At 47.4% G+C, this 24,470-nt stretch overlaps 1 protein-coding gene across 1 annotated transcript in view; it reads left to right on the forward strand.

Moving 5' to 3' along the window:
- IKBKB (inhibitor of nuclear factor kappa B kinase subunit beta) overlaps positions 1 to 24,470 on the forward strand; it is a 60,615-nt gene that overhangs the window by 24,814 nt on the left and 11,331 nt on the right. The window contains exons 5-18 of the mRNA XM_012476043.3: positions 7,356 to 7,444; positions 8,497 to 8,586; positions 11,015 to 11,139; positions 16,068 to 16,175; positions 18,232 to 18,361; positions 18,736 to 18,930; positions 19,626 to 19,740; positions 20,511 to 20,634; positions 21,232 to 21,383; positions 21,551 to 21,612; positions 22,665 to 22,774; positions 23,832 to 23,881; positions 23,988 to 24,087; positions 24,288 to 24,435. Of these exons, the coding sequence (XP_012331466.1) occupies positions 7,356 to 7,444; positions 8,497 to 8,586; positions 11,015 to 11,139; positions 16,068 to 16,175; positions 18,232 to 18,361; positions 18,736 to 18,930; positions 19,626 to 19,740; positions 20,511 to 20,634; positions 21,232 to 21,383; positions 21,551 to 21,612; positions 22,665 to 22,774; positions 23,832 to 23,881; positions 23,988 to 24,087; positions 24,288 to 24,435 (1,598 nt within the window). The remainder of the gene's footprint in view (positions 1 to 7,355; positions 7,445 to 8,496; positions 8,587 to 11,014; positions 11,140 to 16,067; positions 16,176 to 18,231; positions 18,362 to 18,735; positions 18,931 to 19,625; positions 19,741 to 20,510; positions 20,635 to 21,231; positions 21,384 to 21,550; positions 21,613 to 22,664; positions 22,775 to 23,831; positions 23,882 to 23,987; positions 24,088 to 24,287; positions 24,436 to 24,470) is intronic.

Consider the following 24,470-nt stretch of genomic DNA (forward strand, 5'->3'; position numbering starts at 1 on the left):
ACATTGGCGTGTGTTTTCTTTTGTCAACAGAGGTGCAAAATTCTGAGCTCTCAAGATTGTGGGGCAGGCTGCTGCGCCGTCTGCTGCCGTGGGCTGTGGCCCTGTTGGGCAGGCATGGGTCTTATCAGATCTTAGACTGGAATCAGCCTTCCTGGATTCTGCAGGTGGCTGGTCGGTTGGCTGTGGTGAGACCATCCCACGCTCCAAGCCTTCGGGAACCCACCCCTCTGTTGCTGCCGTGCTTCCTTCTCTGAGCCCCACCTCTGTTCCTACAGGAGCTGCTCCTAGCAGGCATCCAGGACATCACCATTAAAGAGCAGAGGGTTTCAGACAAAGCGCTTGGCTTTGGGGAGGAGAGCTCCATTCTAGGAATCACCATCGGTTGCTCTGCCTAGTGTTGTGGATCTTCAGACTGGTTCTGTCAAACACATCCGTCTGACTGAAGTGTTGATTGTAACAAAAGATGACGACCTGACTCCAGATCATTTGCACATAAAGCTTGTTGGAAAGCACAGGGAACCAGGTTAATAAACACAGTAACGATGAGAGAGAAGACAGCTGGCCCTCAGTCCTGGCTCCACTTTACAGCTCTGGAGCCTTAGGCGAGGCTCAGCATGTCCTGGCTGCAGCCTCCCCTACTTTAGGATGAGGAAGTTTGGGCTTCCGAGTGCTCTCTATGGCCCCGTCTCCCTCTAACAACTCCATGTCATTGTCCAGGCCTGTGGCTTTCAGAACGGTGACATACCCCAGCTGGCGGCCTAAGTGCCTCCCACGGGCTCTGTGCCTCATCTCTACCACCTGCCCCTGCGCCGACCTGTCCATTCCCTCCCTGCCCCTGCGCCGGCCTGTCCATCATTCCCTCCCTGCCCCTGCGCAGGCCTGTCCATCATTCCCTGCCCGCCTCTGCGCAGGCCTGTCCATCATTCCCTCCCTGCCCCTGCGCAGGCCTGTCCATCATTCCCTGCCCGCCTCTGCGCCGGCCGCCCACTGCTCCTCAACATTGTTTGCCCAGCCGTTCCTGTGCCCTCTTTGTCACCATATCATTCTCAGAATCCGGAAGTCAACCCTGAACTCATCCTAAAGTCCATATCCACGTCCACCAGGTCTTTCTTCCATTCACTGCCAATAGAAACCCTGGTCATTTTCCTCAGCCAGGGGTCCCTCCTGCCATCCTCTCTTTTGTGTCATGGTGCCACTTTCTGCCCGCTGCCCAGGATCAAGTGTCTGTGTCAAACCTGGTCTCTCAGAGTCGGCCCCTGCTGCTGCTCATAGCCTCACATTGTAAAGGCTGCAGACCACTGCTTCCACGGCTTCAGTGTCACAGCAAATCCCCGCAGCGACCTCCTCCCTGGCCTCCTTATCCGTGTGTGCTAATCCACCCTTCTGTTTTGGAAGGGCACTTCCATCCATAGTCCGCTCTTAGATAAAGGCCCACCCCCTTCACCACGCCTTTCTCTCACCCATGGCAGCCAGCCTGGGCATGACCCATGGGACCCACCCACCAACCTGTGTGTGTGACTCATGGAACCCACCTGCCAGCCTCCATCCAGAACTCCACACCCACCTGTCAGTCCCCTGCTGGCCTTGCGTGCGCTGCCTCTTATGGAAGCTGTTCCCACACCTCCCAGAGACCCTGAGCCTGCCCATCCTTCGGGCACAGCTGCAGACCCGCCCCTCTGTGGGGTCTACAGCCTGGCCTGGCCTGCAGGGATTCTCCTGTGGGTCCTTCTGCTGGTGTCGCCTCCTCTGCTCCTTTGATGCTTGGCATTGTCATTACTGCCCTGTGATTTCTGCCTGTGCTTTGGTAGCGAGGGCTGACTTCTGGGTTTGGGGACAGTTGACCAGACTGTCTGTGCAGGAAGTTAGGAAAAGGCTTTGATTCAGTGGTGCATTTCCCACCATGTGCAGATAGCGGACACTTGATAGAGCCTCATTGAATGAATTAGTGAAGATGTCACACCTTCCCCTCAGCACCCAGCATTACTGCCTTGCTACCCCACTGATCGACCGAAGGCTATTTTAGCCAAGTAACCTTTAGCCAGACTAAATCTCTCTCCTCATGTGCATAGCTGGCCTTCCGGTCTGTTTCGTTTGGAAAGCCCAGTGACGCTGAAGTGGCTGGCACAGTAGGACCCAGGCAGCGGGTTTTACAGAGGGAATGGACATCAGTTGCCCTTCCCACTCACTGGTGACTTGGATTACCAGCTGGTGACAGGCGTCTTTGTACCTTTCTAATCTCTCCCTCACCCTTTTGGACTATTTATCTTTCCACTTGTTCTCTGTGGAATGTAGCTCAAACAAAAATATTCTGAAGGGCACTTAGTCATCCTCTAAACTTGTAATAGGGATTCGTGAGCCCACCCTGATAAAAATGCTTTTTCATTGGAAGTCTAGCTGCTCTTATCTGTTCCCCAGTTTGTGGTTTGTCATCTGAAAAAAACACATAGGGCTGTGATTTGGAGCTGTGGCTCATCAGTAAGACCCATGGGATTGTCACATTCTTCAGTCGTGTGTTTATGCCTTCCTCATGAGCTGGGAAAAGGCTGGGGTGACCACCAGGGCGCAGCTCCGGAGGAGGGTGAGAGAAGGAGGCCGTTACCTTCCTGTGGCAAGCCCACCGTGTGGACCCGCTCTGTGGAAATGCACTGTGTCGTTTATTTTAGTTTTTGTGTTTTTTCTAGAGGGAGGGTCTTGCTCTGTTACCCAGGCTGGAGTGCAGTGGCACAATCATGGTCGCTGCAGCCTTGAACTCCCGGGCTCAAGTCTTGAAATTCCGGGCTCACGATCCTCTCACTTCAGTCTCCCACATAGCTGGGACGAAGGCATGCACCACCACACCTGCCTAATTAAAAAAATTTTTTTGTAGAGACAGGGTCTTGCTATATTGCCTAGGCTGGTCTCAAACTCCTGACCTCAAGGGATCCTTCCTCGGCCTCCAAAAGTGCTGGGATTAGAGGCGTGAGCCACCGTGCCCAGCCTCACTGTGTAGTTGTAAATAGCTTAACAGTTTGCAGCGTGGTGCTTCTCACAGCTCTTCTCTGTAATGGGAACATGAGAAATTACCTGGTAGGCTTTTATGCTTTGTGGTGTAGCTTTCAATTTTTACAAACATGTCTTATTGCTATTGCCAGGAATTTAGATTTTTAATAAACTTCCAGATACAACAGTATTTTCCTTAGTCTTAGTATCTCATTTTCCATAGAATCTAAACAAAGTTAGATTCTCTGGGCTTAAGACAGTTTTGATTCATTTCACTTCAGCTCTGAAGTACTGTTTTATAAAATGCAGCACAGTGATACTGAACCAAGCTTTTTGAAAGCTTATTCTCTACAGGGCACATTTAAGAGGTCTTGCCTATCAGAATTTTTACATATCCGTATACCAAGAAATTGTGTATAACAATACCTGTTAGATTTTTTTTTTTGAGACGATGGAGTTTTACTCTTGTTGCCCAGCCTGGAATGCCATGGCGCGATCTCAGCTCATTGCAACCTCTGCCTCCCAGGTTCAAGTTACTCTCCTGCCTCAGCCTCCCAAGTAGCTGGAATTAAATAGGCATGCACTACCACCCCCAGCTAATTTTTTGCATTGTTAGTACAGACAGGGTTTTACCATGTTGGCCAGGCTGGTTTCCAACTCCTGACCTCAGGTGATCCACCTGCCTCGGCCTCCCAGAGTGTTGGGGTTACAGGTGTGAGCCCCTGCGCCCATCCCTGTTGGATTCTTTAAACCTGGACTTTATTAAGTTGACAGAGGTATTTGAGAATAGACGACTACCCCCAAATGAGGAATAAAGTTTGTTTTGTACAGTTGTTTAAGCATAAAAATAGACAGCTATTAATAGTAGAGTATTGAGTTACCAACCTGCTGCCACTCCTCACTGAAGATCTGGTGACAACTGTAATCTGTGTGGCATAGACAGCGGTGCCTTCGGTCTGATCCGAATGCTCCTCCTCCTCTTCACTGGGGTGGCTCTGGGGACATCTCACCTGCTTGCAACCTGGGTTTTGCCCTGAGGTGTTATGCCTCCAGCTCTGGGTCCTTGTCTCAGTCTGGGCACGCGTACTCGGCAAATTACAGCATCTTAACTTCCATACATTCTGCTTTGGAAAAAACTATACTTTTATGTTTTACGTCCTAATACTCTTCAGCAGCCTATCACATATCCACACAGGTCTTTCGTGAGCCTCTCAATTAACAGACACTTTGAGTTACCGCATGGCCTTGCTCTCTGCCAGCCAGTAGTTCAGATGCAACAGTAGTGCCACCCCTGTCTGCAAGGCTGCGTCAGTGCAGCTACTTATTATACTTCACTCACTTTCTTATGCTTTGCTTGATTTGTAATAAAAACCAGTAAAACAAAAATCAAAGTGCTGATGAGAAGCATTGCTCTTTAAACATTAACACAATTTAGAACAAGATGAAACATCATTTTTTAGGCACGCGGAAAGCAGTGAGTCTTTCACTTCATCTGGACGTTAATTGGACCTAAACTAATGTACTCTGTCACGTGGGAAGGAAATGAAAAGTGAGGAACAGTATGAAATGTTGGAACCACATGATCGAAGGCCGGGCTTAAAAGAGCTGATGTAAGGAGAGGTCTGGAGCCACGGATTGACTGTCCCTGATCCAAAGTCCAGAATCCAGAGGGCTGTAAAATCTGAAGGTTTTTGAGCACTGACATGATGCCAAAAGTGGAAAATTCCACACATAAGTACTTAACACAAACTTTGTTCCATGCACAAAATTATTAAAAATACTGTATAAAATTACCATCAGGCTATAAAATCATTTTTGCAAATTCAGCTGTTTCATATAAGGTGTATATATATATATCTTATATGAAACAAATGAATTTTGTGTTTAAGCTTGGGTTCATTAGGAATATGCCAGTATTCTAAAATCTAAAAAAAAAATTTCTGAAAAACTTCTCATCCCAAGTATTTTGGATAAGAAATACTCACCTTGTATAGCTTAATGCTTTGAGCTGGAGCTCCGCTAATAAGGTGGAAGTCAGTTTCGCTCTCAGTTTGACTCTTAAATATGTTTTCAGGAAATGTTCAGCTTAGAGTCTTTGCAGAGCGTGTTTGCTTACTCGGTTTCTGTGGAAGGCTTTCCACTGCCTTGCACAGAGTCCCCTGCCCATGACAGCAGACAGGATCGCTGTCCAGGCCTCAGGGGTCTTCCCCTCCTCGGTTTGCCCTGGCTGCTGCCCTCTTAGTGTGGCTTGATGTGTGTGAGAGAGACAGAGACAGAGTCAGAGAGAGAGAGTGTGTATGTTGGTGGTGGCGGTGACAGTGGCACAGAGGGGGCTCATTGTTAAACCTCTCAGTGTTACTGCTTTTGACTTTCTAAATTTTAAACGAAAAGCAGGTCATACCATTAACTGTCCCTCTGAGTCAGAAAATATCAACCCAAGAGTTGCCTGTTCTCATGTGGCAGTACCGTAATTTGTTCTACCATTTCCCAGTGACTTTCTCTTTGTTTCTAATTATTTCATTCCAAGATATACAGTAAGTATCCTTGGGCTACCAGTGAGGTGACGCAGCTTTTCATGTAATTGTCATCATTTGTGTCTCTTCTTCTGTGCATTGTCACCACTTGATGTTCTTTGCCCATTTTTTTCTTTTTCTTTTTTTTTTTTCCTTGAGATAGAGTCTCACTTTGTCTCTCAAGCTAGAGAGCAGTGGCTGTGATGTCAGCTCACTGCAACCTCCAGCTCCTGGGTTCAAGCAGTTCTCCTGCCTCAGCCTCCCAAGAAGCTGGGATTACAGGGGCATGCCACCACATCCGGCTAACTTTTGTATTTTTAGTAGAGACAGAGTCTCACCATGTTGGCCAGGCTGGTCTTGAACTCCTGACCTCAGGTAATCTGCCTGCCTTGGCCTCCCAGAGTGTTGGGATTACAGGTGTGAGCCTCTGTGCCCAGCCCCGTTTTCCTTCTGAGTTCCTTTCTTACTGATTTGTAAGGTTTTATATATAGTTCTCTTTACTCCTTGGCATGTGTGTTACACTGTTTTCCCAGCTCTCTTGACTTTTGGCTTTGTTTATAGTGTCTTTTTCCATAAACTTGTAAAGCCTTTTCAGTTTTTTGCACTGTTCTGTTTATGCCATATGGCTTTCCTGCATACACTGCTGTTTTTGCTGCGTGTATCCCATGGTGTTTTAGCGTTTTTGTTGCTGATGTGAATGGGTTCTTTTTTCTTTTCCACTGCAACTGGATATAGCTAACATAGAGAAAAGCTATTGACTTGTATATTCTTGTTTGTTTCCAGACAACTTGCTAAATTTTTTCCAATTTTTAGTCTATTGGGCCCTCTGGGCTGTAGTCATAGCATCTCCAAATAAAAATAATTCTATCTCCTTCCAATACCACTTATGCGATTTCTTTGTTTTATAGTGCAGTGAGCCAGGATGTCTGTTAAGGTTATTCAGCCTCTCCCAGGGATAAAATCACGTCCTTCTTGCCGTCTGAGCTGCAGGCGGGTCCCTCCTCGTGTGACGTTGTCACGTTGCCTCTTCACAGCAGAAGCTCTTGGTATCAGATGCCTCCACAGCCAGTGTTCTGCAATCTGCTTCTTTCCAACTAGATTCTGAGCTCTTTAAAGTTGGGGATCACACCCCTTATTTTATATCCCTCACAGAACCGCCCAGAGACCTGGGCACATAGTGAGTCCACGCTGAGCTGTCCGTTTATGTGGGAGGTGTCCCTGTTTCCTCTTCTGCCTCCCTGCTGCTTCCTGGAAACTGGCTCTGACTTTCTGGGACTGTGTATCATATGACCATACGACTCTGTCCTCAGGGGCCCTTCTCCCTTGTCCATCCTATAGAATTTAGAGTTTTGAGCCTCTAGACCAGAGAAGATTCCCTTCCCAAACTTTATTGGTGTCAGCATCACCTGGAGAGTTTGTTAACACAGATCATGGGGTCACCCCCAGGCTTGAATCCAGAGGTCTCAGGTGGGGCCTGAGAATTTCACATTTTGAACAAGCCTGTTTGCTGCTGGTCCAGGTAGTTTGAGAAGCACTGCTCTAGGCTGCAGTTGGTGACCTCATGAATCCAAGGCAGAGAGTGCCTTGCATAAATAAGCCAGATTTTGATGGAAGTCTAAGCCTTAACGTAGTAGGGCCCCTGCCCTCCACCCTGAGGTCTTGCTCGAGAAGTCAGAGTATATTTCGGGGGCACGCAACATTTATCTTTTTTTTTTTTTTTTTGAGACGGAGTCTCACTGTGTTGCCCAGACTGGAGTGCAGTGGCGTAATCACAGCATCTATCTTTTTCAGGTTAGGAGATTCTGTCATGAAAAGCATTTTTTTGGCTTAATAAAAACTCACCCCCCTTTCCCACCCCCTCAGCCTCTGCACTTAGGTACCTTCATGAAAACAGAATCATCCATCGGGATCTGAAGCCAGAAAACATTGTCCTGCAGCAAGGAGAACAGAGGGTGAGTGGCGCCCTGGGACTTAGCCTCGGGTGGGTGTGCCGGGAAGTGCCCGGGAGGAAAGGAGCGCGCTCTGCCTGTCTGTGTGTATTTGCATTTCCTTGCCTGCACTTTGATTCTCTGGGAATGCTTTTTGATTTGAAACAAAATTCAGCGAAACAGTTTTTCTTGCAGAGTGAGGCAAATTTGAATGGATCACATTGTTAGTTGCTCAAGTTGCAGGAATCTGATAAGGAAAATAATGTTTGCCTTCCCACCTCCACCCCTAGCCTTTGGGACTAGCACTTCTTGGAAATCGACTTTTTGTTTTTTGTTTGCTTTAAGGGCCTCACCTCGGGATGCTGAATGGAAACCAGCAATCTGTTGGTTGTGGATGTGGCTGGGAAGAGGCACTGGGAGCTGGCGTCTGCCGCCAAGCCTGGTCCAGCCTGTGGTTTCCCCAGAGCTCTTTGTGGCCTCCTCAGTGGCCACCTGGCTCAGAGGAGGTGGTGACTGTCCCATGGGCTTGACACTGTGGTCTTTCCCGACTCTGTGTGTTCAGCTGGGGTGGGGAGCACAGGCTTAGCGAGTGGAATGCTGTGACTGAGCTCTTAGATCACCTAATCCCTTGCCATACAGCTGCCCTCAGCACCTAGGCCTGGCCTGTGACTACCATAGGGCTCGCCGTTCTTCCAGTTCACACTCAGTTGTGCTCAGATTTGAGCACTGAGGGTCTTTACTGAGAAGAGGCTGGTGTGGTCCTTCCTGTTTCAAGTCCGGCTTTAGCTGTCTTGAGGGCTGGTGCCTGTTCTGTTCATTCAGCCTCGCTATGACGATGGGTGGCTGAGTGTGGGAGGACACGTGCCTAGCATTTTTACAATATACCTTTTCTTTTGCCCTGAAACTACCGTGTTGCCAGCATTCTCCGTTGTATCTGGCACCTCTTAGGAATATGGGATCTAATAGTACCTGGGAATTCAGAAATACCTCTGCTCTAACAGCAGCAGTCAGAATCCTTGTAGGAGGACAGTGTGTTCTTATAATGCTCAGATTTCTCCTCCTCCCTTTTGTTCCAGTTAATACACAAAATTATTGACCTAGGATATGCCAAGGAGCTGGATCAGAGCAGTCTTTGCACGTCGTTTGTGGGGACCCTGCAGTACCTGGTAAAAAGTGGGCCTTACCTGTTTGCCTGTCGGCTCCTCCCTGCTGCTGCATTTGTGGGGCTCCTCTCCCGCCCTGCTCCCAGCACCTAAGTCCCGCCTGCTCTCTGAATGTTTCGGGGATGCATGAGGTCACACCCATAACCCGGTCGAGTCAGCATTTTTTGCCACCGGATGCCCTGTGGTGGGACGTGGTCGTCTTTGCTGATGTCCAGAGGGCTCTGCTCATGCGCCTTGCACCATCCCCTAGCCTCTCTGTGCCTCAGTGTCTTCTCCAAAAGGAAAGGGTTTTAAACAGATACATGCCAGTCTCAAGTGGGCCTCCCACCTCAGCCTCATGAGTAGCTAGGACTACAGGCAGGAGCCACTGAGCCTGGCTGAGGCCACAATTTCTATGAGGTATCTCAGGGGCCGCTGAGGAGGGGCCAGAGCTCTGAGCTCACCACTCTTTGTTTACATTATTTGGTCTGAATATTGGGTTTCTGTATTCACTCATTCATTCAAGAACATTGATGGAGTGTAGTCTGTGTCAGGTGCTATGCTCAGAGCTGGCGATGCAATGGGGAAAAAGACAAGTCCTTATCTGCCTTCAGAGCTTAGAGTTTAGCAGGAAAGCAGGCATCACTGTGATGCTTGTGCAGATAACTAAGAAATTACAGTTGCGGTGAGTGTTACAAAGCAAGAGTGCAGGGTGTTGTGAGAGTGTGTATTGGGAGGCCTCAGCCTGGTCTGGGACTTGAAGGCTGAGGAGGTGAAAGGGACTGGAAGTAGGGGACAAGAGGGGAATTCCATGCAAAGGGATCACACACAGGAAGACCTGCAGGTGTGGTTGGAACCGAGCACAAAAGGAAAAGAGAGTCTTGAGTTGAAGCTGGGAGCAGGGTAGGGCACAGATTATGAAGGGTCTTCAGGGTTGGGCTAAAGTTCTAGACTTTATCTTAAAACCTCGGCAGAGATCAATGGGTTTTAAGTGGGAGAAGGGGCAACTCTTTGGAAAGCCCACTCTTGATACTGTGTAAAGAAGGAATCACACTGAAGAGGAGTGAATCATGGGCAAGTGGCGGCAGTGACGATGTGGAGGGCTATTAGATTCCAGGAGGGCTTAGCACAGTTGCCCAGCGAGACCTGTCACAGGTTGCTTGCCGATGGCAGTAGCCACCACAATTGGGATTGACTCAAGGAATTTGCGGCTTTCAGAGAGACTTGCAGGGGGCTATGACTCATGCACCTTTGTCCATTTGGTGTGTGATTCGGTAGGTCCTTCTGGAGTCCTCCAAAGCTCAGCAGCAGTCAAGCAAGGGGCACCCCATGCTCTAACCGAGAGCTGAGTTAAGTCATGTACTCGCGTGAGCTGTAGCATCTGCCCATAACCAGACACAGAGGTTGATCTGCCCATCCCAGTGTGTCTTCTCTTGGTTTGGGCTCCCAGGCCCTTCCTTAAGCTTCACATTTCCAACCAGACCGTGCACAACCCTGTCTCCGCCTTTGCTTGCCCTGATCCTTTCTGTCTCCAGCCACCTGCTGAGCCCAGTCTGCACCCCTAGCACCGCTGGCCTGCGTCCCCTTCCTTGGTCCCTCCAGCTCTCTCTGCCTCGGCAGCAGCCACGCATCACGCTTTCCCTGCCTGATTACATCCTGGCCCTTTCTGCAACCACATGGTATCTGGTGCAGGGGTTCAGCCAGCACTTAATGCATGCATTTGGTGTGGACGGCCTGGCATCATTTTCCTTTAACATTTGTAGCCTCTCTTCCCATTTCTACACAGCACCCACAACTGCGTCCTGCCTTAAGCTAGTCTTCCATAAGTACCTGAAATGCTGCAACCCTCTTTTTTTTGAGACAGAGTCTCACTCTGTTACCTAGGCTGGAATGCAGTGGCTCGCTCTCGGCTCACTGCAACCTCTACTTCCCTGGTTCAAGCAATTCTTGTGCCTCAGCCTCCCAAGTAGCTGGGACTACAGGTGCACACCACCATGCCCGGCTAATTTTTGTATTTTTAGTAGAGACAGAGTTTCATCATGTTGGCCAGGCTGGTCTCGAACTCCTGACCTCAAGTGATTTGCCTGCCTCAGCCTCCCAAAGTACGGGGATTACAGGTGTGAGCCACCGTGCCCAGCCTGCAACCCTCATTTTTAAAGGGGAGAAGTTAAAACCCAGTGATGGGTGTGTGATGTACTCTGGGCCTGAATCTTTAGCCCTTCCATCAGTACTTACAGAAATGAGTGGGGCATAGAAAGGTCTTAGAAATGGTAGCGTGATATACATGCTAAACACGCCTGGGGTCCCCTCCTCACCCTGAGTGCATGTGCCAGTGCCCCCTGGGATGGAGCCAGGAAAGCCTGGGGTAAAAGCAGATGGGCTGGCTGCCCAGACAGGAGCCGTGGCCCCCCGGAGAGGAGCAGCTCAGGTGTGCCCCCTTGTGTTGCTACAGGCCCCGGAGCTGCTGGAGCAACTGAAGTACACGGTGACCGTCGACTACTGGAGCTTCGGCACCCTGGCTTTCGAGTGCATCACGGGCTTCCGGCCCTTCCTCCCCAACTGGCAGCCCGTGCAGTGGTGAGTGGGGCCAGGCCGCCTGGATGCAAGAGGGAGCCCCACCTGCTCCTTTCTCTTCATGCACCCTGTTTCCCTGGGTGCCCCATCACTGGGCCTGGGAGATCTGTGTTGTGTCTCTTCCGAGAGAAAGGCCTATTAGGACCTAACATGGGCAGGGGGATGGTCTGTGCTCCAGGGGCCCGTTAATAGAGAGAGTAGCTGTTAAGTCTTCGTGTGGCTTCTGAGCCTTCACATCTTTAAATACAATGCTGTGTCAATGTCATCTGCTCTGTGTTCAGAAATAAGAGACTATTGTGTGAAAATGTACACTTAACACTGAGAATGCTGTAAGTAAACAGAAATAAGACACATATACACATGACAAATCAGGAGGAATTAGGTGAAAATTTGTTGTTGACAAATTTTACTACAACCTGAATATAAATTTTTGTTTTTAAAGCGTAAGAACGTGGCTGGGCTCAGTGGCTCACGCCTGTCATCCCAGCACTTTGGGAGACCAACACGCGGGTCCGTTGAGGCCAGAAGTTCTAGACCAGCCTGGCCAACATGGCAAAGCCCTGTCTCTACTAAAAATGCAAAAATTAGCCAGGTGTGGTGGCAGGTGCCTGTAATCCCAGCTGCTCAGGAGGCTGAGGTGGGAGAATCGCTTGAACCCAGAAGGCAGAGACCACACCACTGCATTCCAGCTTGGGCGACAGAATGAGACTCTTTCTTAAAAAAAAAAAGATTAAAAACAACAGCAACAACTGAGCATAAAATGTAAGAATGTAGCTGAAATTGTGAACCTTAATAAATTATACATTTTTCTAATTAAAAATTAAAGGATACAATGAAGATTTGTAGAATTACTCTGTATTCTTTAGCTTTCGTTTTGCTAATTAAAGAAATAATGTATTGTTCATGATACGTTTACATAAAAGTTAATCATCACCACCAAAAATGCTATGTGAGGTAATACATATGGGAATTAGCTCAATTCAGCTGTTCCACAGTGTGTACATCATGTTGTACGTGATATGTATAGACCATTTTTATTTGTCAATTTAAATAAAGAACTGGGGGGCAGAAAAGAAAATTTAAAAAGTTAATTATTACTGAAATGCATAATTTAAAATATGACCCCAAATCAGTTAGACTTTATTCAGGATTGTTCCTGGAGAGGCCACACATTAGTTTAATTGATGCTACTGCTGCTTAAAACTTCTTTATTTCAAGTTTTAATTTTTTGGAACAATGATAAGTTCACGTGGCTCAAGTTTCCAGAAGAATGGGGGAGTATGCAGTGAAAAGTCACGCCAGTCTCCTGGACCCTCATTTCCCTCCCCACAGGCACCTGCTGTTTTCCAGGAATGTTTTCATGTCTTCCAGGGTTTTCATATCTTTGAGCGATGTTTACAACGTGTTCCAGTAAATTGGCCTCTATTTGTTGTTTGTGCATTGATGTTTCCCCGCCTTTTACCCCAATGGTAGCATTGTCTGATCACGGTTCTGCACATGCTTTTAAAGCTTTTCACATCATGAGAATTTCTTTTTGAGCCAATTTGCATCACAAAAAAACGATTCTTTTGAGCTTTAATAATACTGTGTAGTTTAATTGCCCCCTCATTTTTGCCAGATTAACTTTGTTTCATTTTTGTGTTTTGGAAAATATGGAAACAGTGGGAAAAAAAAAAGACAGGAATCAACTGTCATCCCATAATTGGGAAGTAATGACTATGAACAGTTCTGTGTTTCCAGGATCTGTAGTGTGTGTAAACAAAAGTAGGTTATATACAACCTGCCTTTCAGACTTGATACTGAAAATGCTTTGTTTTTCCAGATTATTTGTAGTGTCTATTATTTTATTGAATGGCTGGTGCTGTGGTTCATTTAACTTATCCCCCGTGGTTGAAAGCACATTGATAATTTTTACTTCTTAAAATAACACTAAGAATAACATCCTTGTAGGGAAATTCTTGCACACAGTTGTTTCCCTAAGATAAAAACCTAGAAATGGAATTAACAGATCAAAGAGTTTGCACATTTTAAAGGTTTCTGATGCATGTTAGTTGCAAACTATTCACCAGGAAGGTCATATAAATACACGTCTCCACCTGGAGCATGGACTCTGCCCCTTTCACCACATCCTTGCCAACACTGGCTGTTGTCACCTTCTGGAAGTAATGAAAACAAAACATGAGTGTTTTCAGAGGACAAGTATCTACCTCATGAGAATATTTATTTATACGAATAAAGTGGGCCGGGCACAATGGCTCACGCCTGTGATCCCAGCACTTTGGGAGGCCGAGGTGGGCAGATCACCTGAGGTCAGGAGTTTGAGACCAGCCTGGCCATCATGGCAAAACTCCGTCTCTACTAAAAATGAAAAATTAGCCAGACGTGGTGGCACACCCCTGTAATCCCAGCTACTCGGAAGGCTGAGACAGGAGAATCACTGGAACCCAGGAGGCAGAGGTTGCAGTGAGCCAAGATCGTGCCACTGCACTCCAGCCTGGGGGACAGAGTGAGACTCCGTCTTAAAAAAAAAAAGTAAAGTGTATCCTTTGAAATCGATTCCAGAAAAGTGGTCTTAGGTGATGGCAGCCTGTTCAATTCCACATTTATCCCCCAGTGAGGGAGGTCCCTGCCCTGAGTCTGGAGAAATGGCAAAGAATGCCCAACTGTGGCTAGTTATTTTACAACAGGCATTACTCCTTAAGCTACATAGGTTCTGGAATAGTGAGGAATTTGTTCGTTAATTTATAGTCTCACTTTATAGTGTAAGCATCATAAAAATAGCTTTAAATTACATGTGCATCTATAGTGGTTTTAACTAAAGGAATTATTGCATTTATTCAGATCACTTGTTGAGCGTTTGCCTTATTTATGACAAGATGAATTAAAATCCATTAGAACTAGAAGAACAGGTGCTTGTTGAAAATACATTCTGAAGACCCAGCATCCTCTAGGAAATCTGTTGTCTGCAAAGCCGTTTTCCTAAAGCTTCCCTCATCAGTGCCGGAGGGCCAGGTGGCCAGTTTCAAGTAGATTTCTCTGAAACCCAATAAGGAGCTCTTTTGAGGACTAATCTACTTTTTAATGTTTTGGGCAACTTAAAAATATTGACTATCTCATCTCAGATGGCAAGTAAATAGTAATTTCCAGACAAGTGCAATTTGAGCTTTACAATTCTATTATAAAGCCACTTTGAAATACATTTTAGGACAAGCCCAAGCAATAAGCATCTTATTTTGGGTCCTTTTCTAATTTCCCATCAACAGCCTAAGTTTTCTAGCAGAGGCTTGTTTTGCGCACTTACATAATTAGAAAGTCTTGGAGCTCCCAACTTACAGCTGTCGCGGTGTCGGCCCAAGCTGTGAAGCACCAGCCTCTGCCATGCGCCAGCTCTCCTAGCTTCCCCGTGTGCTCCAGAGAGGCCGCTTTACCACTTCCAATGAGTATTGTTTGGAGCAAAGCGTTTTTTATTTGAATTTCCCAGATGTTCTGAGGAAAAACTGTATTTGGACATTCAGACAGAATGGAAAGAACACCAGACTTTGGGTTTGAGCCCCTGATTCTGCTACTCTGTTGTGTGACCTTGGGCAAATCATTTGGTCATCATTTCCTTTAGTCCAAATTGGGGGACTAAAAATAATGTCTGCCACATGGGCCTGTCATGACAATAAGTGAATGCTCTGTGTCAGAGTCCTTGGTTATCTATGAAGCATTATTCAGATTTACTGTTCTCATTACCAAGATTTGAAGCCAGCTGTGTGTAGATTATTTTTACTGGCCAGGCACCGTTTTACCCCTATAATCTAGCACTACCACTCTGGTAGACTGAAGTGAATGGATTGCTTGAGTCCAGGAGTTTGAGACTAGCCTAGGCAACATGGTGAAACCCCATCTCTACAAAAAATACAAAAATTAGCTGGGTGTGGTGGCGCACATCTGTAGTCCCAGCTACTCAGGAGGCTGAGGTAGGAGGATTGCTTGAGCCTGCAAGGTTGGGGCTGCAGTGAGCTGTGATTGTGCCACTGCACTCCAGCCTGGACAACAGGGAAAAAATCTATTTTTACCTTAAAATACTACTTCAGATACCCCAAGAAGTTCCCTAAGTTGGGAAATGTATAAGTTCACTTATCCTTAGAAATAGTATTTAGCTGTGTACATTTAGAGGGAAGTGTGTATGCGTGTGCATAGGTTGTGCATATTTCGTGTAAATGTTGTATGCATGCTGTAATCTAGGTTTGGAAGTCCCAGTTTTAACCTCTATCAAAACACAAGAATGTGTAATGGATGAAATAGAAGGTAAAGCAAATGAGAAGGAAAAGCCAAGGATGAGATAAGGAGGTAATAGCACTATCTCAGAACTCTGGGCATGAGATGGTCAGTGACTCTGCTAAAGGCTGCTCTTCAAAAAGTCATTCAAGCAGTCCTGACCAGTCTTAAACTCTCAAAGGATCTGCCTGACTCAATGTGAATGAACTGACTATTATTCCAAAAGACTGGGGCTATAAGTCGTCTGTATGGTTGTAAACTGATATTACAAATGTAAAGTGCTCTTGAGTGCCAAGTGTTGCAGGGATATGTATGACTGCATATTTCATTGATAGCCCAGTCAACCATTGACTGCATAGATGACAGTGGTCTCATGAGATTATAATACTGTTTTTTACTGTACCTTTTCTCGGTTTAGATATGTTTAAATACACAAATACTTACTATTGTGTTACCCCGGCCTACAGTATTCAGTACTGGCGCATGCTTGGACAGGTCTGTAGCCTAGGAGCAGTAGGATGTACCACTCAGCCTAGCTGTGTAGGAGGCTAAACCATCTGGTTTGTGTTATGTTCACACAAGGACTAAATCACCTAATGACGAGTTTCTTAGAATGTGTCCCTGTCGTAGCAACATGTGACTGTACCTAACAGGATTCATATTTGCAGGCATTCGAAAGTCCGGCAGAAGAGTGAGATGGACATTGTTGTCAGTGAAGACTTGAATGGAACAGTGAAGTTTTCAAGTTCTTTACCCTACCCCAATAATCTTAACAGGTAAGGCACAGTGGCATTACATGAATACATATTTTTCTTCCTATTTTAGAAATACAAGTCTGGGCTGGGCACAGTGGCTCATGCCTGTAATCCTAACACTTTGGGAGGCCGAGGTGGGTGGATCACCTGAGGTCAGGAATTCAAGACCAGCCTGGCCAGCATCTTTAGTAGAAGTGGTGAAACCCCATCTCTACTAAAAATACAAAAATTAGCTGGGTAAGGCGGTGCGTGCCTGTAATCCCAGCTACTCGGGAGCCTGAGGCAGGAGACTCGCTTGAACCCGGGAGGCACAGGTTGCAGTGAGCTGAGATTGCGCCACTGCAGTCTATCCTGGGCAACAGAGTGAGACTCCATCTCAGTAAAAAAAGAAATTCAAGTCTGAAATGACATCTGATGACTTTTAAATAGGTTATCGGGATATTGTCCTCTGACTAGGAACTTGACATAGTCCTTCTTAATTTTTTTTTTTGAGTCAGAGTCTCACTTTGTCACCCAGGCTGGAGTGCAGTGGTGTACTCTCGGCTCACTGCAACCTCTGCCTCCCGGGTTCGAGCGATTCTCTTGCTTCAGCCTACTCAGGAGCTGGGATTACGGGTGGCTAATTTTCGTGTTTTTAGTAGAGATGGGGTTTCACCATGTTGGCCAGGCTAGTCTTGAACTCCTGATCTTGTGATCCACCCACCTTGGCCTCCCAAAGTGCTGGGATTACAGGCGTGAGCCACTGTGCCCGGCAGTCCTTTTTAATCTTAAATCTAGAATGAGTTCCCTTCCCTCATCTCGCTTAGAAATCATCTCTTTTCTAAGTTCACATAATAATCTGTCTATACCTCTTACGACCCTTAATAGCCTCTACCTTGTATCACCTTCGGTTTTGCATAGGGTTTATCTCCTATTCAACAGCAATCCTTTTTAGGGTAGGGAACTATACCTTATTTCTCTTTCCACCCTTCATGTGGCCCAATTCTGTGTCACAGTCAACAAATAAATCTTTGTCATTTGAATGGCATTACAATCCAGTCTCAGAGCCAGAATCTAAACAATTAATAATATTGTGTAATAGTACAGAATTGGGCACAGTGCAAAAGAAAGCTGCAGGGCAGTCACACGTGACTGAGTGACGTGGATAATGATTACCGTATTCATGGGGCGGAATACGATTCGATGGACTAATGCTATATGGAATGACAGGATAAGCTAGAACTTTTTGGAAGGGTCTGGACAGATGTGGAGGACACGGACAGATGAAGAGGAAGGAGGAAGGAAATTCTAAGGGGAAAGATTGGGGTGAGCGAGGCACGTTTGGGAGGTAGTGAGTAGCTGTGTTGGCCTCAGGGAAGGGTGGGTTCACAGGAGGCAGGCTCTGCAGGGTCAGGGGAAGGAGTGTGGAGTTTGTCCTGTGAACTCACTACATCTGGCAGCGTGGGATCTAGATTCTGTAGGGGTCACCTGAGCTAGGATGTGCCTCTGAAGTGTATTTTAAAAGCCTCATTGGTTTCGTTTCTTTTCTCATCTTTTCTTTTTTTGAGACAGAGTCTTGCTCTGTCACTCAAGCTGGGGAGCAGTGGTGCAATCTTGGCTCACTGCAGCCTTTGCCTCCCAGCTTCAAGCAATTCTCCTGCCTCAGCCTCCTGAGTAGCTCAGATTACAGGTGTGCACCACCACATCTGGCTAATTATTGTATTTTTATTAGACATGAGGTTTCACCATCTTGGCCAGGCCGGTCTCAAACTCCTGACCTCAAGTGATCCACCCTCCTTGGCCTCCCAAAGTGCTGGTATTACAGGCGTGAGCCACCGCACCTGGCCCTCATGGGTCATTCTTATGCTGCCATTTGGAGGTCAGGAATCTCTGATTTGCGGGTATTTTAGAATTCAGGAAAGAGGTGTGAGCACCTGAATAATTGATGGGAAATGTTTATACTGTTTCTCTCCGATAAACCCATTTTCATTTTCGTTTGCTGTCTGTTGGTTGCCGTCTGTGTGTATACTGGGAGACACACACTGTGGCCCAACATTGGCTGGAAGTGCCTCCTCCCACGCTCTGCCCCTCTCCACAGTGTCCTGGCTGAGCGACTGGAGAAGTGGCTGCAGCTCATGCTGATGTGGCACCCCCGGCAGAGGGGCACGGATCCCACGTATGGGCCCAACGGCTGCTTCAAGGCCCTGGATGACATCCTTAACTTAAAGGTGAGCGTGGAGCCAAGTTAGCCCTGAGGCAATAGCTGGCGTCCCCGGAGGAACATGCGGTTTTTAGGACAGAGCAGGTGATGGGGCCAGCTGACCTAGTGAGGAAATTTAGGCTCCTGCAGCAGTCTTTCTGCATAAGTAGAGAAAGGACAGCTGTGCTAATTGACATTGGCTATGAGGTCATAGCCACAGACAGACAGGATTATGAAAGACTAAAATATGTGAAACATGGCACCTGACCTCCCTCCCTCAAGCTAGGCCCTTTCTTTGTGTGGTTGGGAAATGTTGGGAGTAGCAGAGACCGGAGCTAGGCAAGTAGATGGCCATGTCCTTGAAGAAATCGGTTTTCCAGTAACATCTGGGTTGTGTTGCAGCTGGTTCATATCTTGAACATGGTCACAGGCACAATCCACACCTACCCTGTGACAGAGGACGAGAGTCTGCAGAGCTTGAAGGCCAGAATCCAGCAGGACACAGGCATCCCAGAGGAGGACCAGGAGCTGCTGCAGGAAGCGGGCCTGGCGTTGATCCCCGACAAGCCTGCCACTCAGTGTATTTCAGACAGCAAGGTGAGCCCTGGCTTCGTACACACCACCGTGTTTTCTTTGGCTGTGCCTCCTGGGAAACTCATCACACCTTCAGATTTCCATTCTACTTTGTCATGTAGTCTGTTAATCACACAGTGCAGATACCTGCCTGGTAAGTTGGTGTATGGGCTCCTCTGTGTGTCCTGAGAGGAAACACAAATCGCCTTGCCGGACTTGTTACTCTCAGACCCTCCAAGGCCTTTTTCTTGCCTTTATTGCAAAAAGTGATGCTGTAGCACTTTAATCTCTCGAGTTGCCCACTTGGCCCTCTTCCAAGTGTGTTAAAAAAATGATGCTGCACTGTCTTGAGTCAACTGAAACTGTTTATAATGGCCTCTGTGTACAGAACTGGGTTAGGCACCTGAGTTAACTACAGCTGTGTAAGACACGGCCTCTGCTGACTTGTGGAGATAAAGTTATCATATGAGAAATAATCATTGCACAGGGAAGTATACAGTGAATTTCTCAACTTCACAGGGAAGAGAGTAAAATAGAATGTAATAAGTTTGTAGATAGGAATGCATTCAGACAGTGGGTGTAGGCTGGAGACGTTAAGAAAGACTTCAAGGATGCTTCTTACTCGCTGGCTGAAGATGCTCTTGCGGAGCAGTGGGGAAAGCTCTGGAACCTCTCCATTGTTAGTTGGAAAAGAGAGGATTGTTCTTGTCCCTTTGCAGTTAAATGAGGGCCGCACATTGGACATGGATCTTGTTTTTCTCTTCGACAACAGTAAAATCACCTATGAGACTCAGATCTCCCCACGGCCCCAGCCTGAAAGTGTCAGCTATATCCGTAAGAATTTGTTTTGTTTTGTTTCTCTAAATAATTAGTTATGTGTGGGACAAGGCAGGGGAGGGAGCCACACAAAGGAAGTCAGTATTGCTGGTCCTCGGGGCAGCCTTCCTAATTTAGGACATGCAAGGAGTAGCTAGGCAAGAGCGAGTACAGGAAACCATCAGTCAATTTCACCCTCCTAGGCCAAGCATGGTGGCTCACGCCTGTAATCCCAGCACTTTAGGAAGGTGAGGCAGGAGATGGATCATTTGAGCCCAAGAGTTCAAGACCAGCCTGGGTACTACAGTGAGATATCATCTCTACAAAAAATTTAGAAATTAGCCAGATGTGGTGGTGCATGCCTGTAGTCCAGGTATTCAGGAGGCTGAGGCAGGATTGCTTGAGGCTGAGAGTTCAAGGCTGCAGTGAGCCATGATCAACCCCACTGTATGGTAGCCTGGGTGACAGAGCGAGACCTTATCTCTAAAAAAAAAAAAAAAGTGTTTTTATTGAAAACATACAGCCCTCTATACACATGTGTCCAAATGGTTCATAAAGTTTTTCTTCAAATCAACAGCTGCTTATTGACTACCTGGTACATGCTCATGCTGTCATGGGTATAAAAACATGTGTGTGACAGTAACCAGGCATAACACCCTCCGGAGTTACGTGATCCTGTAGTAGGTACAAAACGTGAGAGTGCAGCAGCGTTGCGAGGCAGGATGTGGTTAACTGTAGGGGAGTTACTGTGGTTATTCTCTGACAGTTGCTTGTGTCTCTGTCTCTAGTTCAAGAGCCCAAGAGGAACCTTGCCTTCTTCCAGCTGAGGAAGGTGTGGGGCCAGGTCTGGCACAGCATCCAGACCCTGAAGGAGGATTGCAACCGGCTGCAGCAGGGACAGCGAGCTGCCATGTAGCGTGCCAGGCTTTTTTATTTTTTTAACTTAATTTATTTAAAAGTGCGTGGTGGCTTTGGCCACAGGGAGGTGGCTGAGGCAGGAACCCAGTAGCAACTGTTAGGAGCAACAAAAGAGAGACACTGGTTTGGATGGACGGGAAGGTTTGGGCGGGTGGACTGAAGGAGGCCCCTTTAGACCCGACGAGGTGGGTGTGGTCGGCACAGGTGAGGAGCGCAGAACTGAGGCTGGGCTGGCGGAGCTGCGGCCAGATTGGGAACCCAGAGGAGGTTGCTACCACATGGATTAGCAGAACTCCCCTGACTGTCCTGCTGGGGACTTACGGACTCCTTCCCCAGTGTGACTCATTTGCCAACATTATTGGCCCTTTGTGTCTTCCTTTGCCTGATGCCAAGTTTGGTGCAGAACCTCAGGCGTTTCTGAGGGCTAGAAAGTCCTTGAGTTATGAGTGGCTGCTGTAATAATGATGATGATGATGATGATAATTGTAACTGGGACCTCCCCTGACATTTGAGGGGGTTTTGCTATTGCACAGAAAATGGAATTTGGATCCCAGAGATGCTCCAAGACTCTGTTCCTTGTGGTTCCTGCAGGATGAATCTCCTCCGGAACAACAGCTGCCTCTCCAAGATGAAGAATTCCATGGCTTCCATGTCTCAGCAGCTCAAGGCCAAGTCGGATTTCTTCAAAACCAGCATCCAGATTGACCTGGAGAAGTACAACGAGCAAACCGAGTTTGGGATCAGTGAGTGTGCGCTTTGCAGGGCATTTAGAGAGACTGTGTTTTGTTTTTTCTTTTCCTCTCTCTGAGGTTTCTTTTGTCCTATTATAATTGAGTTGCTTATTTCGTTTTAGTTTTGTGGTGTTTTTATTTTGTTTTGTTTTGTTCTTCCTTCTCAATTTTTTTTTCAGCATCAGATAAACTGCTGCTGGCCTGGAGGGAAATGGAGCAGGCTGTGGAGCAATGTGGGCGGGTAGGAGACTTATTCTGGGTTTTTGAACTTACTGAGGGGTGAAGTTTTGTGTTCCCACTTTTCACTTTCTCATCAACACTGGGTTGATCTCTGTCAAAAATCAGTTGTTCCTCACCATGCGTTGAGCTTAACTGGACTGACTGGAAAGAGGCCAAGAGAGTAGCCAGTACAGGGAGCCCCTCTGTGGCCAGATGCAAGAGCTGCATGGATGGACAGAGATGGTTCCCTTGGGGAAGAGCTGAGACCGTTTCCCGTTAGGGAGGGCGTAGGATGGGATGATCGACACTCCCACTCCCTCTTTTAGAAGGTTTTTGACTAATTTTATTGGGACACTAAATCCGTAGGAAATAAAAGGTCTAGGCAGAAAGTGTCAGGACAGCGTGAATCAGATGCCACCAAAAATGTTAATTATGAAGGCAAAGGAAATATGTGTGACTTAAGAAACTCACACAAACTGAAGGCTGAAGCTGGGCTCTGGGGCTTTTTCCTGGACTTATCCCCTGTCTTTCCCTGTGCACTTGGGCAAGGATCTTCACCTGTGTCTTCGTATCTATTTTTAAATTAGTACTGATAGATATGTGTGTTTAATGGTAAATGTTAACCATAGAAAGCGTGAGTGCTTCTCCCCATCTTGGGACTCATAATCTATGAAATAAAGCAGCGTGGGCCTCCCTCCTGGGTGGCATTGAGATAGACAGATTAAGTGAAGAGAAAGTAATGTGCCTTGGGCATCTTCCATATGCCAGGCAGCACACCAGAAGCTTTAAGTACTTCATCTTATATAACTCCTCAAATGGCCCTGTCAGAAGCCTATTTTATGCAAAAGGGAACTGTACCTGGGGGTAAGTAACTTGCCCAGGGGTCACACAACTAGAAGGTGGTGGACCGAGAGGCAAACACAGCCATTCTGACTCCACAGTCCACATGCCTTTGAGCCAGTCTGTTGAGAGTCCTCAAGGAGTGTGGAGGGTCCCTAGCCTTGCCCCCCGCAGATCTTGCATCTCAGAATGCTCCTACCACATCAGTTGACATTAGCACAGCTTTTCCATTAGGAGAATGAAGTGAAACTCCTGGTGGAGCGGATGATGGCGCTGCAGACCGACATTGTGGACTTGCAGAGGAGCCCCATGGGCCGGAAGCAGGGGGGGACGCTGGATGACCTGTGAGTACCAGCTCGGGGGTCTCACTGTGCCCAGCACACACAGACACCCCTGGAGCTTCTGTGTGTGTTGAGGGAACCCTCAGTGGCCGTGTGGGACCATTATCCTCTAGAGCATGCTACCCTGTGGGTCGTCTCCAGCAAATCATCACTGAGCCTTAGTTTCCAAATCTGTTCAGTGGCAAGAAAAGCAGTCTGGCCTCACGAACGTCTAACGATTAGTTCAGATGACGCATTTGAGAGGTAGTCCGTAATCCGTAAGGCTGTAAAATGCAAGCAGCCTCCACCCCTGTATCAGACTCCCCTGATTTGTCACTCCCTGACACGGGCATAGCTCAGAGCAGAAAGTAAGACAGAGAAGGAAGAACCCGATGAGGCTTAGGAGCTCGGACCTGGAAGCCGTTCGTTTGAGTCTTTGTCAGGTATTCGGCATTGGCTCCAGGAGGGTAGGAGGGTTCTGGGCAGATCACTCCTATCTGAAGATCACATGTATGTGCTCCTGGTGTGCAGACGGAGGGAACCAGGCAGGCTGGGTCAGCCTGTCAAGGGCTGTGTCACTGTGAGCTCAGCAGTGTTCCCTGTTTAGGATTCTTAGGACAGGAGCTCCGAATGTCAGAACTTTGATTCTGTATTTTCTCTAGTTACTTAACCCTTTATTCTCCTCTAGTTATTTTATTTGTGTTTGTGTTTGTGTATTTTTTTTAAGAGACAGGGTCTTGCTCTGTTGCCCAGGCTGGAATGCAGTGGCACAATCATAGCTCACTACAGCCTCAACCTCCCAGGCTCAAGCAGTCCTCCCACCTCAGCCTCCCAAATAACTGGGACTATAGGCGCATCCCACCATGCTCAGCAAATTTAAAAACAAATTTATTTTTGGCCAGGCCCAGTGGCTCACACCTGTAATCCCAGCACTTTGGGAGGCCAAGGCAAGAGGATTGCCTCAACTTAGAAATTCAAGACCAGCCTGGGCAACATGGTGAAACTCTATCTCTCCAAGAAAATATAAAAATTAGCCGTCATTTTACCTCAAATCTAGACAGAACTTCTTTGTATATTTTAGAGAGGAGCAAGCCAGGGAGCTCTACAGGAGACTAAGAGAAAAGCCGCGAGGTGAGTGGGCTTCTGTGTCTGCCTCGGGCTTCTCCTTAGCTCATTTCTGGGGCATCGCTACTCTGCTGGCTTCCTTGAGGAACTAGGCTACCCTCCCTCTCTCCAGACCAGCGAACTGAGGGTGACAGTCAGGAAATGGTGCGGCTGCTGCTTCAGGCAATTCAGAGCTTCGAGAAGAAAGTGCGAGTGATCTACACACAGCTCAGGTATGAGCCCTGACCTTCCTGCTCTGGAGGAAGGACTGGGAGATGCAGGCTGGGTGCGAGGTCCCCTTCCTCCCTGTGCTCTGATTCGCTGGACCTCGCAAAGTGACTTTCTGCAGCTGCTGACCAGATGCACAGTTGCCACGGCTTCTGCTTTCTCCAGCCCAAATGCCATTAGAGTTTGTCGTGTTTATTCTTTGCAGTAAAACTGTGGTTTGCAAGCAGAAGGCACTGGAACTGCTGCCCAAGGTGGAAGAGGTGGTGAGCTTGATGAATGAGGATGAGAAGACTGTTGTCCGGCTGCAGGAGAAGCGGCAGAAGGAGCTCTGGAATCTCCTGAAGATCGCTTGTGTGAGTGAGCACTGTGGTCCCGGGCCCCTGGCCCA

This window comes from Aotus nancymaae, unplaced genomic scaffold (assembly GCF_030222135.1).
Source record: "Aotus nancymaae isolate 86718 unplaced genomic scaffold, 86718_ANA_hifiasm-v0.15.2.pri h1tg000097l, whole genome shotgun sequence".
NCBI lineage: Eukaryota > Metazoa > Chordata > Mammalia > Primates > Aotidae > Aotus > Aotus nancymaae.